Genomic DNA, 19124 nt, shown 5'->3' with positions numbered 1-19124 from the left:
TGTCTGCATCGTCTCTCTCCATAGTGAACACAGATGCAAAAAATTCATTTAAAACCCCGCCTACATCATCTGGCTCTACACACAGATTGCCACTTTGGTCCCTAATGGGCCCTACCCTTTCCCTGGTTATCTTCTTGCCCTTAATATACTTATAAAACATCTTAGGATTTTCCTTTATTTTGCTCGCCAGTGTTATTTCATGGCCCCTCCTCGCCCCCCTAATTTCTTTTTTAAGTATGCCCCTGCACTTTTTATACTCCTCTAGGGCTTCTTCCGTCTTTAGTCTTTTGTAACTGCCAAAAGCCCCCCTTTTTTTCCTAATGCATTTTTGTATATCCCTTGTCATCCAAGGTTCCCTTTGCTTGTTGGTCCCACCCTTGACCTTTACAGGAACATGTTGGTGTTGTACTCTCTCTATTTCCCTTCTGAAAGTCTCCCACTGTTTTGATGTGGATTTTCCTATAAGTAGCTGCTCCCAGTCCACTTTGGCCAGATCCTGCCTTATCATATTAAAATCGTCTTTCCCCCAATTTAGAACCCTTATTTCCGGGCCGTCTTTGTCTTTTTCCATGACCACCTTAAATCTCACCGAATTATGGTCACTGTCGCCAAAATGCTCTCCTACTGACACTTCCACCACTTGCCCGGCTACATTCCCCAGAATTAGGTCCAGTATCGCCCCCTCTCTTGTAGGACTTTCTACATGTTGGCTCAAAAAGCTCTCCTGGATGCACTTTAAGAATTCTGCACCCTCTAAGCCTTTCACACTCTGACTATCCCAATTTATATTGGGGAAGTTGAAATCCCCCACTATTATTACCCTATTATTTTCACACTTTTCTGAGATTTGCCTACATATCTGTTCCTCTATCTCCCCCTGACTGTTTGGGGGCCTATAGTACACTCCCAGCAAAGTGCTTGCCCCCTTTTTGTTTTTAAGTTCTACCCATATGGCCTCATTAGAGGAACCCGCTAATATATCATCCCTCCTTACAGCAGTAATTGATTCCTTAATTAATATTGCAACACCCCCTCCCCTTTTACACCCCCCTCTGTCTCGCCTGAAGATTCTATACCCCGGAATATTGAGCTGCCAGTCCTGACCCTCCCTCAACCATGTCTCCGTGATAGCAACAATATCGTACTCCCATGTGTTCAACAACAACTTCAGTTCATCCACCTTATTTGCAAGACTCCTTGCATTAAAATAAATGCCTTCCAGCCCTGCCATATTCCCTTTTGCCTTCACATATTTGCTCTGCCTTGTTTTTTCCTCTGTATTTGGCTGTAAATCACCCCCTGCTATAGCTCCACTCTGTACCCCATCCCCCTGCCAAGTTAGTTTAAACCCCCCCCAGCAGTGCTAGCAAACCTCCCCGCAAGGATATTGGTTCCCCTCTGGTTCAGGTGTAAACCGTCCGACTTGTACAAGTCCCACCTTTCCCAGAAGCAGACCCAGTGATCCAGGAAACTAAAGCCCTCCCCCCTGCACCATCCCTTTAGCCACGCATTCATCTGTTCTATCTTCCCATTCCTATACTCACTAGCACGTGGCACCGGGAGTAATCCAGAGATTACAACCTTTGAGGTCCTGCTCTTTAATCCTTCACCTAGCTCCCTAAATTCTTGCTGCAGGACCTCATCCCTCTTTTTACCTATGTCGTTGGTACCAATGTGGACCACGACCTCTGGCTGTTCACCCTCCCCCTCCAGAATGCCCTGCAGCCGCTCAGTGATATCCTTGACCCTGGCACCAGGGAGGCAACAAACCATCCTGGATTCACGTCTACGGCCACAGAAACGCCTATCTGTTCCCCTTACTATAGAATCCCCTACCACTATTGCTCTCCCACTCTTTTTCCCCCCTTCCTGGGCAGCAGGAGCACCCCCAGTGCCAGGAAGTTGGCTGCTGCTGCCTTCCCCTGGTGAGACATCCCCCTCAACAGTATCCAAATCGGTATACCTGTTTGAGGGGGGAATGGTCACAGGGGTCTCCTGCACTACCTGCCTGCTTCTATTGCTCCGCCTGGTGGTCACCCATTTCCTATCTTCCTGTGCAGCCCTACCCTGCGGTGTGACCAACTCACTAAACGTGTTATCCACGAACCTCTCAGCATCGTGAATGCTCAACAACCCATCCACCCGCAGCTCCAGTGCCTCAATGCGGTCTGCTAGTAGCTGCAGATGGGTGCATCTCTGGCACACGTGGTCATCAGGGGCACCGGGGTCCCTGAATTCCCACATAGAGCAAGAGGAGCATATCACAGGGCTGGGCTCACCTGGCATGACCTTCCCTTTACTTAATTTAAATTAATTTACTATCCCCAATTAAAGATATCTCTAAGGCGCTTGTATAGTCTACCAACAGTCCCTGCTACACCAGAAAAGACCCTAGTAACTATAAACTACAGAGTTTAAGTTTAAAAAAGAGAAATACTCACCAACCAATCACTTACCTGCTCCCTGGTGACGTCACACTCTGATTACTTTTTACCTCTCTCCCCGCTGCTGAGTTGGTAAGCCTCGTTGCTGCCTCCGGTTTTTATGCCGGGCTCACCACGCTGCTCCCTGCTCCGAGATGTTAGCTCTGATCTTAGTGATTAAAAGCCAACTTGTTTAAGTCTATAACTTCTAGTTTTGTGGTTATTGAAGGCCCATCAGGTTCTTTAATAAATCTATATATTTTTAGAATTGTCTCACATAGTACTTCTGTATCAAAATCGCAAACTCAATCTCTGTACACTCTTTGGTGAGGAGTTGCAGAATTCTGGGGGAGTTTTCCGGACCCTCATAATATCCGGAACGTTACAGTCTAGCTAAATTTATTAAAAGTGCTATCTGGAGGACAGTAACATCTTCAGGTTGTTCCTTTCCTTTAGGGAGAGATGATCTGAACCTTTAGACCCAATTAGGCGCCTTTAGGACTCGGCTACCTCTAACTTTAGTTGAAAGTGAACGTCTGAGGAATACGCCTGATCTGGGGTAGCCCTAAAGGGGCTAGGACTACAGGAAACTCTTTATTATCCGGCACCAACGGGACCGGCGTGGTGCCGGTTTATCAAAAAGTCCGGATTACAGAGAGGTATAGTTTAAAAGGTACGAGAGCCCCGTACACAGCAACAAATCCAGGCTTCCCTGTTGCTTAGCAACATGTGCAGGAACTCCGGCCACAGACCCAAGCGTCCCTGTTGCTTAGCAACAAGTGCACGAATCCCAGTTACACGGCCACAGATCCAGGAACTGCCACTAATATGAAGTAAAACTTACCTGAACCTACTCCTGAATTTTGCCGGTTAACAGAGGTTTCCGGTTATTTAGGTGCCGGTTAAAAGAGAGTTTCCTGTAGTAATAATCCCTTCGGTGTGTCATGGCTCAGTATGTCTGGGTCTGCGTGTCTTGGTTGGGTCTGTCTGGTGTAGTGTATGTACCTTTAAGAGAGAACTACTTTTACAGCTCCTGTATACTGTAGTACCGGCAGTGACCACACCTGTATATAAGCCTTGAGCAGGCATCTGTACTGTCAGTCTTTAGACTACCCTCCTCCAGTAAACACCTATTGATTGTTAATTTACAGCCTCCGTCTAGTTATTGGAAAACATCATACTTTAAGAATCACGGATTCAACAGTGGCGACGAGGATGGGATTCGAATCTACCTGCAACTCTGCATTTCCCTTCAAGGATTCGCTCCGGGAGGACGGTGGAAGAAAGTTGAGGCCAGAAGCACGGGCGTCGAACACGAGCAACCGCCCAGTCATCCGGCAGAGAGTGAACATCGCAGGGGAGGCTGTTGAGAGCTGGGCTTGGTTCTCCAGCCACGACGATCCAGCAACAGACTGGCAACAGGTACAGCGCAGACCCTTCCCGGACAGCGGCGGCTGGAGCCGACCGACGGCACAGAAAAGGCCGAGCAGCGTCGACGGGGTAAGAGAGAGGGTGAAGCGCACAGGGCGCAGCCGGGGGTTGAAGACCGAGCGGCGTCGACAGAAAACAAAAAGAGAGAGAGGGTAAAGCACAGCCGGGGTTCAGGACCGAGCGGTGGCAATGAGAGAGGCGCACAGGAGAACGCGCAGAGCGCAGCCAGGGCTCAAGGGCTGAACAGCGTCCACGGGGAAAGAAAGGAAGCGCGGGAGACGCCATTGAGCCGCGGATGTCGGGGAGAACATTGTGAGACGCCACGTCGATCAGATCCTAGCGTCACAGGAACGAGTCAACCCCATGTCTCGCGTACCTGGGGATGAACCCGACATACCGGTCGCATCTATCCCAGAAACAGTAGCAGTGGAAACTGATGAACTAACCGACGAAAGGGGGTCAGAATCGCCTCCGCACCAAGAACAAGACACTCAGGAAAGGCGCTATCCAGAAAGGATCAGGAAGCCGCCCCAAAAACTGAATCTATAAATGGGACTATTTCAGTTAAATGTGCATGTTAAAGTGTTAACTGTTATTTGAATGTTATGGGTACTGTTAATCTAAAAGGGGAGGAATTGTAGTGTATGTACCTTTAAGAGAGAACTACTTTTACAGCTCCTGTATACTGTAGTACCGGCAGTGACCACACCTGTATATAAGCCCTGAGCAGGCATCTGTACTGTCAGTCTTTAGACTACCCTCCTCCAGTAAACACCTGTTGATTGTTAATTTACAGCCTCCGTCTAGTTATTGGAAAACATCATACTTTAAGAATCACGGATTCAACATCTGGGTCTGTGTGTCTTGGCTGGGTCTGCCTGGGTCTGTAGCTCTTATCTAGTTGACGATTTCCCTTCCTCGAACAGACTTGACTAAAATCGGGAACTCACCGGGTTTGGGAGGGGAGGAGAAGTTTTCAGACCAGAACATCGGTACCTGGTTTAGTCACAAGATTTTCATTCGGATCTATCGAAGGTGTCTTTAACTCCGTTTGAATAAACAAGAGTGGTTCGGTTCAGTACTTACCGCTGTACAGAAGTAGCCACAGCCTGGGCAGCAGTGGTGCTTCACCATTCGAGCCCTGTGCACCTCACACAGCACCATAAGCAGCACCCGACTGGATGGTCTCATGGTCTCACATTTGGTGATGCTGTTACTGCAGCCACTCAGCTAGGGAGAAGAATACCGACAAACAGTAAAATACTTTCATTATCTGCTGCAATTTCAGGCATTCTCAAGCTCCCACAGCTCCATTGTTTTCTTGATTCGTTTATGGGATCAGGGCGTCGCGGGCAAGGCCAGCATTTATTGCCCATCCCTAGTTGCCCTTGAGAAGGTGGTGATGAGCTGCCTTCTTGAACCGCTGCAGTCCGTGTGGTGAAGGTGCTCCCACAGTGCTGTTGGGGAGGGAGTTCCAGGATTTTGACCCAGCGACGATGAAGGATTGGCCGATATACTTCTAAGTCAGGATGGTGTGTGACCTGGAGGGGAACTTGGAGGTGGTGGTGTTCCCGTGTGCCTGCTGCCCTTGTCCTTCTAGGTGGAAGAGGTCGCGGGTTTGGGAGGTGCTGCTGAAGAAGCCTTGGCGAGTTGCTGCAGTGCATCTTGTAGATGGTGCGCACTGCAGCCACGGTACGCCGGTGGTGGAGGGAGTGAATGTTTAAGGTGGTGGAAGGGGTGCCAATCAAGCGGGCTGCTTTGTCCTGGATGGTGTCAAGCACAGAAGGCAGTAGAGGCCAATTCATTAAATATATTCAAGAAGGAGTTGGATATATTTCTTAAGGCTAAAGGGATCAAGGGATATGGGGAGAAGGCAGGGACAGGGTACTGAATTTGGATGATCAGCCATGATCTCATTGAATGGCGGAGCAGGCTCGAGGGGCCGAATGGCCTACTCCTGCTCCTATCTTCTATGTTTCTATATTAAGCTTCTTGAGTGTTGTTGGAGCTGCACTCATCCAGGCAAGTGGAGAGTATTCCATCACACTCCTTACTTGTGCCTTGTAGATGGTGGAAAGGCTTTGGGGAGTCAGGAGGTGAGACACTCGCCGCAGAATTCCCAGCCTCTGACCTGCTCTTGTTGCCACAGTATTTATGTGGCTGGATCAGTTAAGTTTCTGGTTAATGATGACCCCCAGGATGTTCATAGTGGGGGATTCGGCGATGGTAATGCCATTGAATGTCAAGGGGAGGTGGTTAGACTCTCGCTTGTTGGAGACAGTCATTGCCTGGCACTTCTGTGGCGCGAATGTTACCTGCCACTTAACAGCCCAAGCCTGAACGTCGTCCAGGTCTCGTTGCATGCGGGCATGGACTGCTTCATTATCTGTGGAGTTGCGAATGGCGCTGAACACTGTGCAGTCATCAGCGAACATCCCCATTTCTGACCTTATGTTGGAGGGAAGGTCATTGATGAAGCGGCTGAAGATGGTTGGGCCTAGGACACTGCCCTGTGAAGAACTGAAAGAGGAAGCCATCCCTCTAATACCCTAACTCCACCATCGTGGCCCATCCCTCTAGTACCCTAACTCTCCCATCGAAGCCCATCCCTCAGTTCCCAACTCTCCCCTCGAATCCCTCCAGTGGCCGAACTTTATGACTGCAACCTATCCCTCTAGTGCCCGAATTCTCCCATCGAAGCCCGGCCCTCGAGTTGCCCTAACTCTCCCATAGAAGCCCATTCCCTCTAGTCCCCTCACTCTCCCATCGAGGCCCATTCCCTCTAGTCCCCTCACTCTCCCATCGAAGCCCATTCACTGCAGTCCCCTCACTCTCCCATCGAAGCCCATTCCCTCCAGTCCCCTCACTCTCCCATCGAAGCCCATTCCCTCCAGTCCCCTCACTCTCCCATCGAAGCCCATTCCCTCCAGTCCCCTCACTCTCCCATCGAAGCCCATTCCCTCCAGTCCCCTCACTCTCCCATCGAAGTCCATTCCCTCCAGTCCCCTCACTCTCCCATCGAAGCCCATTCCCTCCAGTCCCCTCACTCTCCCATCGAAGCCCATTCCCTCCAGTCCCCTCACTCTCCCATCGAAGCCCATTCCCTCCAGTCCCCTCACTCTCCCATCGAAGCCCATTCCCTCCAGTCCCCTCACTCTCCCATCGAAGCCCATTCCCTCCAGTCCCCTCACTCTCCCATCGAAGTCCATTCCCTCACTCTCCCATCGAAGCCCATTCCCTCCAGTCCCCTCACTCTCCCATCGAGGCCCATTCCCTCTAGTCCCCTCACTCTCCCATCGAAGCCTATTCCCTCTAGTACCTTAACTTTCCCATCAAAGCCCCTCCCTCTAATACCCTAACTCTGCCATCAAAGCTCATCCCTCTAAAACCCTAACTCTCCCATCAAAGCCCATCACTCTAATACCCTAACTCTGCCATCAAAGCCCATCCCTCTAATACCCTAACTCTGCAATCAAAGCCAATCCCTCTAATACCCTAACTCTGCCATCAAAGCCCATCCCTCTAATACCCTGACTCTGCCATCAAAGCCCATCCCTCTAATACCCTAACTCTGCCATCAAAGCCCATCCCTCTAATACCCTAACTCTGCCATCAAAGCCCATCCCTCTAATACCCTAACTCTGCCATCAAAGCCCATCCCTCTAATACCCTAACTCTGCCATCAAAGCCCATCCCTCTAATACCCTAACTCTCCCATCAAAGCCCATCCCTCTAAAACCCTAACTCTCCCATCAAAGCCCATCCCTCTAATACCCTAACTCTCCCATCGAAGCCCATCCCTCTAAAACCCTAACTCTCCCATCAAAGTCCATCCCTCTAATACCCTAACTCTCCCATCAAAGCCCATCCCTCTAATACCCTAACTCTCCCATCAAAGCCCATCCCTCTAATACCCTTACTCTGCCATCAAAGCCCATCCCTCTAATACCCTAACTCTGCCATCAAAGCCCATCCCTCTAATACCCTAACTCTCCCATCAAAGCCCATCCCTCTAAAACCCTAACTCTCCCATCAAAGCCCATCCCTCTAATACCCTAACTCTCCCATCGAAGCCCATCCCTCTAAAACCCTAACTCTGCCATCAAAGCCCATCCCTCTAATACCCTAACTCTGCCATCAAAGCCCATCCCTCTAATACCCTAACTCTCCCATCAAAGCCCATCCCTCCAATACCCTAACTCTCCCATCAAAGCCCATCCCTCTAACACCCTAACTCTGCCATCAAAGCCCATCCCTCTAATACCCTAACTCTCCCATCGAAGCTCATCCCTCTAAGACCCTAACTCTCCCATCAAAGCCCATCCCTCTAATACCCTAACTCTCCCATCGAAGCCCATCCCTCTAATACGCTAACTCTGCCATCAAAGCCCATCCCTCTAATACCCTAACTCTGCAATCAAAGCCCATCCCTCTAATACCCCAAATCTGCCATCAAAGCCCATCCCTCTAATACCCTAACTCTGCCATCAAAGCCCATCCCTCTAATACCCTCACTCTGCAATCAAACCCCATCCCTCTAATACCCCAAATCTGCCATCAAAGCCCATCCCTCTAATACCCTAACTCTGCCATCAAAGCCCATCCCTCTAATACCCTAACTCTGCCATCAAAGCCCATCCCTCTAATACCCTAACTCTGCCATCAAAGCCCATCCCTCTAATACCCTAACTCTCCCATCAAAGCCCATCCCTCGAATACCCTAACTCTGCCATCAAAGCCCATCCCTCTAAAACCCTAAATCTCCCATCAAAGCCCATCCCTCTAATACCCTAACTCTCCCATCAAAGCCCATCCCTCTAATACCCTAACTCTCCCATCAAAGCCCATCCCTCTAATACCCTAACTCTGCCATCAAAGCCCATCCCTCCAATACACTAACTCTCCCATCAAAGCCCATCCCTCTAATACCCTAACTCTGCCATCAAAGCCCATCCCTCCAATACCCTAACTCTCCCATCAAAGCCCATCCCTCTAATACCCTAACTCTCCCATCAAAGCCCATCCCTCTAATACCCTAACTCTGCCATCAAAGCCCATCCCTCTGAAACCCGAACTCTCCCATCAAAGCCCATCCCTCTAATACCCTAACTCTGCCATCAAAGCCCATCCCTCTAATACCCGACCTCTCCCATCAAAGCCCATCCCTCTAATACCCTAACTCTCCCATCAAAGCCCATCCCTCTAATACACTAACTCTGCCATCAAAGCCCATCCCTCTAATACCCTAACTCTGCCATCAAAGCCCATCCCTCTAATACCCTAACTCTGCCATCAAAGCCCATCCCTCTAAAACCCAAAATCTCCCATCAAAGCCCATCCCTCTAATACCCTAACTCTCCCATCAAAGCCCATCCCTCTAATACCCTAACTCTCCCATCAAAGCCCATCCCTCTAATACCCTAACTCTGCCATCAAAGCCCATCCCTCTAATACCCTAACACTCCCATCAAAGCCCATCCCTCTAATACCCTAACTCTCCCATCAAAGCCCATCCCTCTAATACCCTAACTCTGCCATCAAAGCCCATTCCTCTAATACCCTAACTCTGCCATCAAAGCCCATCCCTCTAATACCCTAACTCTCCCATCAAAGCCCATCCCTCTAAAACCCTAACTCTCCCATCAAAGCCCATCCCTCTAATACCCTAACTCTGCCATCAAAGCCCATCCCTCTAATATCCAAACTCTCCCATCAAAGCCCATCCCTCTAATACCCTAACTCTGCCATCAAAGCCCATCCCTCTAAAACCCTAACTCTGCCATCAAAGCCCATCCCTCTAAAACACTAAATCTCCCATCAAAGCCCATCCCTCTAATACCCTAACTGTGCCATCGAAGCCCATCCCTCTAATAACCTAACTCTCCCATCAAAGCCCATCCCTCTAATACCCTAACTCTGTCATCAAAGCCCATCCCTCTAATACCCTAACTCTCCCATCAAAGCCCATCCCTCTAATACCCTAACTCTGCCATCAAAGCCCATCCCTCTAATACCCTGACTCTCCCATCAAAGCCCATCCCTCTAATAGCCTAACTCTCCCATCAAAGCCCATCCCTCTAATACCCTAACTCTGCCATCAAAGCCCATCCCTCTAATACCCTAACTCTCCCATCAAAGCCCATCCCTCTAATACCCTAACTCTGTGATCAAAGCCCATCCCTCTAATACCCTAACTCTGCCATCAAAGCCCATCCCTCTGAAACCCTAACTCTCCCATCAAAGCCCATCCCTCTAATACCCTAACTCTGCCATCAAAGCCCATCCCTCTAATACCCGACCTCTCCCATCAAAGCCCATCCCTCTAATACCCTAACTCTCCCATCAAAGCCCATCCCTCTAATACACTAACTCTGCCATCAAAGCCCATCCCTCTAATACCCTAACTCTGCCATCAAAGCCCATCCCTCTAATACCCTAACTCTGCCATCAAAGCCCATCCCTCTAATACCCTAACTCTGTCATCAAAGCCCATCCCTCTAATACCCTAACTCTGTCATCAAAGCCCATCCCTCTAATACCCTAACTCTCCCATCAAAGCCCATCCCTCTAATACCCTAACTCTCCCATCAAAGCCCATCCCTCTGAAACCCTAACTCTCCCATCAAACCCCATCCCTCTAATACCCTAACTCTGCCATCAAAGCCCATCCCTCTAATACCCGACCTCTCCCATCAAAGCCCATCCCTCTAATACCCTAACTCTCCCATCAAAGCCCATCCCTCTAATGCACTAACTCTGCCATCAAAGCCCATCCCTCTAATACCCTAACTCTGCCAGCAAAGCCCATCCCTCTAATACCCTAACTCTGCCATCAAAGCCCATCCCTCTAAAACCCTAAATCTCCCATCAAAGCCCATCCCTCTAATACCCTTGCTCTCCCATCAAAGCCCATCCCTCTAATACCCTAACTCTCCCATCAAAGCCCATCCCTCTAATACCCTAACTCTGCCATCAAAGCCCATCCCTCTAATACCCTAACTCTCCCATCAAAGCCCATCCCTCTAATACCCTAACTCTCCCATCAAAGCCCATCCCTCTAATACCCTAACTCTCCCATCAAAGCCCATCCCTCTAATACCCTAACTCTGCCATCAAAGCCCATTCCTCTAATACCCTAACTCTGTCATCAAAGCCCATCCCTCTAATACCCTAACTCTCCCATCAAAGCCCATCCCTCTAATACCCTAACTCTCCCATCAAAGCCCATCCCTCTAATACCCTAACTCTCCCATCAAAGCCCATCCCTCTAACACCCAAACTCTCCCATCAAAGCCCATCCCTCTAATACCCTAACTCTGCCATCAAAGCCCATTCCTCTAATACCCTAACTCTGCCATCAAAGCCCATCCCTCTAATACCCTAACTCTCCCATCAAAGCCCATCCCTCTAATACCCTAACTCTCCCATCAAAGCCCATCCCTCTAATACCCTAACTCTCCCATCAAAGCCCATCCCTCTAAAACCCTAACTCTCCCATCAAAGCCCATCCCTCTAATACCCTAACTCTCCCATCAAAGCCCATCCCTCTAATACCGTAACTCTCCCATCGAAGCCCATCCCTCTAATACGCTAACTCTGCCATCAAAGCCCATCCCTCTAATACCCTAACTCTGCAATCAAAGCCCATCCCTCTAAGACCCCAAATCTGCCATCAAAGCCCATCCCTCTAATACCCTAACTCTGCCTTCAAAGCCCATCCCTCTAATACCCTAACTCAGCCATCAAAGCCCATCCCTCTAATACCCTAACTCTGCCATCAAAGCCCATCCCTCTAATACCCTAACTCTCCCATCAAAGCCCATCCCTCTCATACCCTAACTCTCCCATCAAAGCCCATCCCTCAAATACCCTAACTCTGCCATCAAAGCCCATCCCTCTAATACCCTAACTCTCCCATCAAAGCCCATCCTCTAATACCCTAACTCTGCCATCAAAGCCCATCCCTCTAAAACCCTAACTCTGCCATCAAAGCCCATCCCTCTAAAACCCTAAATCTCCCATCAAAGCCCATCCCTCTAATACCCTAACTCTCCCATCAAAGCCCATCCCTCTAATACATTAACTCTCCCATCAAAGCCCATCCCTCTAATACCCTAACTCTCCCATCGAAGCCCATCCCTCTAATACCCTAACTCTCCCATCAAAGCCCATCCCTCTAATACCCTAACTCTCCCATCGAAGCCCATCCCTCTAATACCCTAACTCTGCCATCAAAGCCCATCCCTCTAATACCCTAACTCTGCAATCAAACCCCATCCCTCTAATACCCCAAATCTGCCATCAAAGCCCATCCCTCTAATACCCTAACTCTGCCATCAAAGCCCATCCCTCTAATACCCTAACTCTGCCATCAAAGCCCATCCCTCTAATACCCTAACTCTGCCATCAAAGCCCATCCCTCTAATACCCTAACTCTCCCATCAAAGCCCATCCCTCGAATACCCTAACTCTGCCATCAAAGCCCATCCCTCTAAAACCCTAAATCTCCCATCAAAGCCCATCCCTCTAATACCCAAACTCTCCCATCAAAGCCCATCCCTCTAATACCCTAACTCTGCCATCAAAGCCCATCCCTCTAATACCCTAACTCTGCCATCGAAGCCCATCCCTCTAATACACTAACTCTCCCATCAAAGCCCATCCCTCTAATACCCTAACTCTGCCATCAAAGCCCATCCCTCCAATACCCTAACTCTCCCATGAAAGCCCATCCCTCGAATACCCTAACTCTCCCATCAAAGCCCATCCCTCTAATACCCTAACTCTCCCATCAAAGCCCATCCCTCTAATACCCTAACTCTGCCATCAAAGCCCATCCCTCCAATACACGAACTCTCCCATCAAAGCACATCCCTCTAATACCCTAACTCTCCCATCAAAGCCCATCCCTCTAATACCCTAACTCTGTCATCAAAGCCCATCCCTCTAATACCCTAACTCTCCCATCAAAGCCCATCCCTCTAATACCCTAACTCTGCCATCAAAGCCCATCCCTCTAATACCCTAACTCTCCCATCAAAGCCCATCCCTCTAATCCCCTAACTCTCCCATCAAAGCCCATCCCTCTAATACCCGAACTCTGTCATCAAAGCCCATTCCTCTAATACCCTAACTCTGCCATCAAAGCCCATCCCTCTAATACCCTAACTCTCCCATCAAAGCCCATCCCTCTAAAACCCTAACTCTCCCATCAAAGCCCATCCCTCTAATACCCTAACTCTGCCATCAAAGGCCATCCCTCAAATACCCTAACTCTCCCATCAAAGCCCATCCCTCTAATACCCTAACTCTCCCATCAAAGCCCATCCCTCTAATACCCTAACTCTGCCATCAAAGCCCATCCCTCTAATACCCTAACTCTCCCATCAAAGCCCATCCCTCTAATACCCTAACTCTGCCATCAAAGCCCATCCCTCTAATACCCTAACTCTCCCATCAAAGCCCATCCCTCTGATACCCTAACTCTGCCATCAAAGCCCATCCCTCTAAAACCCTAACTCTCCCATCAAAGCCCATCCCTCTAATACCCTAACTCTGCCATCAAAGCCCATCCCTCTAATACCCTAACTCTCCCATCAAAGCCCATCCCTCTAATACCCTAACTCTGCCATCAAAGCCCATCCCTCTAATACCCTAACTCTCCCATCAAAGCCCATCCCTCTAATACCCTAACTCTGCCATCAAAGCCCATCCCTCTAATACCCTAACTCTCCCATCAAAGCCCATCCCTCTAATACCCTAACTCTCCCATCAAAGCCCATCCCTCTAATACCCTGACTCTCCCATCAAAGCCCATCCCTCTAACACCCTAACTCTGCCATCAAAGCCCATCCCTCTAATACCCTAACTCTGCCATCAAAGCCCATCCCTCTAATACCCTAACTCTGCCATCAAAGCCCATCCCTCTAAAACCCTAACTCTGCCATCAAAGCCCATCCCTCTAAAACCCTAAATCTCCCATCAAAGCCCATCCCTCTAATACCCTAACTCTGCCATCAAAGCCCATCCCTCTAATAACCTAACTCTCCCATCAAAGCCCATCCCTCTAATACCCTAACTCTGTCATCAAAGCCCATCCCTCTAATACCCTAACTCTGCAATCAAAGCCCATCCCTCTAATACCCTAACTCTGCCATCAAAGCCCATCCCTCTAATACCCTAACTCTGCCATCAAAGCCCATCCCTCTAATACCCTGACTCTCCCATCAAAGCCCATCCCTCTAATAGCCTAACTCTCCCATCAAAGCCCATCCCTCTAATACCCTAACTCTGCCATCAAAGCCCATCCCTCTAATACCCTAACTCTGCCATCAAAGCCCATCCCTCTGAAACCCTAACTCTCCCATCAAAGCCCATCCCTCTAATACCCTAACTCTGCCATCAAAGCCCATCCCTCTAATACCCGACCTCTCCCATCAAAGCCCATCCCTCTAATACCCTAACTCTCCCATCAAAGCCCATCCCTCTAATACACTAACTCTGCCATCAAAGCCCATCCCTCTAATACCCTAACTCTGCCATCAAAGCCCATCCCTCTAATACCCTAACTCTGCCATCAAAGCCCATCCCTCTAATACCCTAACTCTCCCATCAAAGCCCATCCCTCTAATACCCTAACTCTGCCATCAAAGCCCATCCCTCTAATACCCTAACACTCCCATCAAAGCCCATCCCTCTAATACCCTAACTCTGTCATCAAAGCCCATCCCTCTAATACCCTAACTCTCCCATCAAAGCCCATCCCTCTAATACCCTAACTCTCCCATCAAAGCCCATCCCTCTAATACCCTAACTCTCCCATCAAAGCCCATCCCTCTAATACCCTAACTCTGCCATCAAAGCCCATTCCTCTAATACCCTGACTCTGTCATCAAAGCCCATCCCTCTAATACCCTAACTCTCCCATCAAAGCCCATCCCTCTAATACCCTAACTCTCCCATCAAAGCCCATCCCTCTAATACCCTAACTCTCCCATCAAAGCCCATCCCTCTAATACCCTAACTCTCCCATCAAAGCCCATCCCTCTAATACCCTAACTCTGCCATCAAAGCCCATTCCTCTAATACCCTAACTCTGGCATCAAAGCCCATCCCTCTAATACCCTAACTCTCCCATCAAAGCCCATCCCTCTAATACCCTAACTCTCCCATCAAAGCCCATCCCTCTAATACCCTAACTCTCCCATCAAAGCCCATCCCTCTAAAACCCTAACTCTCCCATCAAAGCCCATCCCTCAAATACCCTAACTCTCCCATCGAAGCCCATCCCTCTAAAACCCTAACTCTCCCATCAAAGCCCATCCCTCTAATACCCTAACTGTGCCATCGAACCCATCCCTCTAATAACCTAACTCTCCCATCAAAGCCCATCCCTCTAATACCCTAACTCTGTCATCAAAGCCCATCCCTCTAATACCCTAACTCTGCAATCAAAGCCCATCCCTCTAATACCCTAACTCTCCCATCAAAGCCCATCCCTCTAATACCCTAACTCTGCCATCAAAGCCCATCCCTCTAATACCCTGACTCTCCCATCAAAGCCCATCCCTCTAATAGCCTAACTCTCCCATCAAAGCCCATCCCTCTAATACCCTAACTCTGCCATCAAAGCCCATCCCTCTAATACCCTAACTCTGCCATCAAAGCCCATCCCTCTAATACCCTAACTCTGCCATCAAAGCCCATCCCTCTAATACCCTAACTCTGTCATCAAAGTCCATCCCTCTAATACCCGAACTCTGTCATCAAAGCCCATCCCTCTAATACCCTAACTCTCCCATCAAAGCCCATCCCTCTAATACCCTAACTCTCCCATCAAAGCCCATCCCTCTGAAACCCTAACTCTCCCATCAAAGCCCATCCCTCTAATACACTAACTCTGCCATCAAAGCCCATCCCTCTAATACCCTAACTCTGCCAGCAAAGCCCATCCCTCTGACACCCTAACTCTGCCATCAAAGCCCATCCCTCTAAAACCCTAAATCTCCCATCAAAGCCCATCCCTCTAATACCCTAGCTCTCCCATCAAAGCCCATCCCTCTAATACCCTAACTCTCCCATCAAAGCCCATCCCTCTAATACCCTAACTCTGCCATCAAAGCCCATCCCTCTAATACCCTAACTCTCCCATCAAAGCCCATCCCTCTAATACCCTAACTCTCCCATCAAAGCCCATCCCTCTAATACCCTAACTCTGCCATCAAAGCCCATTCCTCTAATACCCTAACTCTGTCATCAAAGCCCATCCCTCTAATACCCTAACTCTCCCATCAAAGCCCATCCCTCTAATACCCTAACTCTCCCATCAAAGCCCATCCCTCTAATACCCTAACTCTCCCATCAAAGCCCATCCCTCTAATACCCTAACTCTCCCATCAAAGCCCATCCCTCTAATACCCTAACTCTGCCATCAAAGCCCATTCCTCTAATACCCTAACTCTGCCATCAAAGCCCATCCCTCTAATACCCTAACTCTCCCATCAAAGCCCATCCCTCTAATACCCTAACTCTCCCATCAAAGCCCATCCCTCTAATACCCTAACTCTCCCATCAAAGCCCATCCCTCTAAAACACTAACTCTCCCATCAAAGCCCATCCCTCTAATACCCTAACTCTCCCATCGAAGCCCATCCCTCTAAAACCCTAACTCTCCCATCAAAGTCCATCCCTCTAATACCCTAACTCTCCCATCAAAGCCCATCCCTCTAATACCCTAACTCTCCCATCAAAGCCCATCCCTCTAATACCCTTACTCTGCCATCAAAGCCCATCCCTCTAATACCCTAACTCTGCCATCAAAGCCCATCCCTCTAATACCCTAACTCTCCCATCAAAGCCCATCCCTCTAATACCCTAACTCTCCCATCGAAGCCCATCCCTCTAAAACCCTAACTCTACCATCAAAGTCCATCCCTCCAATACACTAACTCTCCCATCAAAGCCTATCCCTCTAATACCCTAACTCTGCCATCAAAGCCCATCCCTCTAATACCCTAACTCTGCCATCAAAGCCCATCCCTCTAATACCAACTCTCCCCTCAAAGCCCATCCCTCCAATACCCTAACTCTCCCATCAAAGCCCATCCCTCTAATCCCCTAACTCTCCCATCGAAGCCCATCCCTCTAATACGCTAACTCTGCCATCAAAGCCCATCCCTCTAATACCCTAACTCTGCAAACAAAGCCCATCCCTCTAATACCCCAAACCTGCTATCAAAGCCCATCCCTCCAATACCCTAACTCTGCCATCAAAGCCCATCCCTCAAATACCCTAACTCTGCCATCAAAGCCCATCCCTCTAATACCCTAACTCTGCCATCAAAGCCCATCCCTCTAATACCCTAACTCTCCCATCAAAGCCCATCCCTCTAATACCCTAACTCTGCCATCAAAGCCCATCCCTCTAAAACCCTAACTCTGCCATCAAAGCCCATCCCTCTAAAACCCTAAATCTCCCATCAAAGCCCATCCCTCTGATACATTAACTCTCCCATCAAAGCCCATCCCTCTAATACCCTAACTCTCCCATCGAAGCCCATCCCTCTAATACCCTAACTCTCCCATCAAAGCCCATCCCTCTAATACCCTAACTCTCCCATCGAAGCTCATCCCTCTAATACCCTAACTCTGCCATCAAAGCCCATCCCTCTAATACCCTAACTCTGCAATCAAAGCCCATCCCTCTAATACCCCAAATCTGCCATCAAAGCCCATCCCTCTAATACCCTAACTCTGCCATCAAAGCCCATCCCTCTAATACCCGAACTCTGCCATCAAAGCCCATCCCTCTAATACCCTAACTCTGCCATCAAAGCCCATCCCTCTAATACCCTAACTCTCCCATCAAAGCCCATCCCTCTAATACCCGAACTCTGCCATCAAAGCCCATCCCTCTAAAACCCTAACTCTGCCATCAAAGCCCATCCCTCTAAAACCCTAAATCTCCCATCAAAGCCCATCCCTCTAATACCCTAACTCTCCCATCAAAGCCCATCCCTCTAATACCCTAACTCTCCCATCAAAGCCCATCCCTCTAATACCCGAACTCTGCCATCAAAGCCCATCCCTCTAATACCCTAACTCTCCCATCAAAGCCCATCCCTCTAATACCCTAACTCTGCCATCAAAGCCCATCCCTCTGAAACCCTTACTCTCCCATCAAAGCCCATCCCTCTAATACCCTAACTCTGCCATCAAAGCCCATCCCTCTAATACACTAACTCTGCCATCAAAGCCCATCCCTCTAATACCATAACTCTGCCATCAAAGCCCATCCCTCTAATACCCTAACTCTCCCATCAAAGCCCATCCCTCTAAAACCCTAACTCTGCCATCAAAGCCCATCCCTCTAATACCCTAACTCTCCCATCAAAGCCGATCCCTCTAATGCCCTAACTCTGCCATCAAAGCCCATCCCTCTAATACCCTAACTCTGCCATCAAAGGCCATCCCTCAAACACCCTAACTCTCCCATCAAAGCCCATCCCTCTAATACCCTAACTCTCCCATCAAAGCCCATCCCTCTAATACCCTAACTCTGCCATCAAAGCCCATCCCTCTAATACCCTAACTCTGCAATCAAAGCCCATCCCTCTAATACCCCAAATCTGCCATCAAAGCCCATCCCTCTAATACCCTAACTCTGCCATCAAAGCCCATCCCTCTAATACCCTAACTCTGCCATCAAAGCCCATCCCTCTGAAACCCTAACTCTCCCATCAAAGCCCATCCCTCTAATACCCTAACTCTCCCATCGAAGCCCATCCCTCTGAAACCCTAACTCTCCCATCAAAGTCCATCCCTCCAATACCCTAACTCTCCCATCAAAGCCCATCCCTCTAATACCCTAACTCTGCCATCAAAGCCCATCCCTCTAATACCCTAACTCTGCCATCAAAGCCCATCCCTCTAATACCCTAACTCTCCCATCAAAGCCCATCCCTCCAATACCCTAACTCTCCCATCAAAGCCCATCCCTCTAACACCCTAACTCTGCCATCAAAGCCCATCCCTCTAATACCCTAACTCTGCCATCAAAGCCCATCCCTCTAATACATTAACTCTCCCATCAAAGCCCATCCCTCTAATACCCTAACTCTCCCATCGAAGCCCATCCCTCTAATACCCTAACTCTCCCATCAAAGCCCATCCCTCCAATACCCTAACTCTCCCATCGAAGCCCATCCCTCTAATACGCTAACTCTGCCATCAAAGCCCATCCCTCTAATACCCTAACTCTGCAAACAAAGC

At 49.2% G+C, this 19124-nt stretch overlaps 1 protein-coding gene across 1 annotated transcript in view; it reads right to left on the bottom strand.

The window, feature by feature from the left end:
• The window catches only part of LOC147080927 (histone-lysine N-methyltransferase EHMT2-like), a 63388-nt gene that overhangs the window by 31852 nt on the left and 12412 nt on the right, over positions 1-19124 (bottom strand). Inside the window, exon 2 of the mRNA XM_085981021.1 lies at positions 4941-5084. Within this exon, the coding sequence (XP_085837147.1) occupies positions 4941-5084 (144 nt within the window). The remainder of the gene's footprint in view (positions 1-4940; positions 5085-19124) is intronic.

The sequence above is a fragment of the Somniosus microcephalus genome, unplaced genomic scaffold, assembly GCF_052327205.1.
Source record: "Somniosus microcephalus isolate GS21.2 unplaced genomic scaffold, FLI_Smic_1.0 scaffold973, whole genome shotgun sequence".
In the NCBI taxonomy this organism is placed as follows: Eukaryota; Metazoa; Chordata; class Chondrichthyes; order Squaliformes; family Somniosidae; genus Somniosus; species Somniosus microcephalus.
This window is presented reverse-complemented; position numbering and strand designations above follow the sequence as displayed.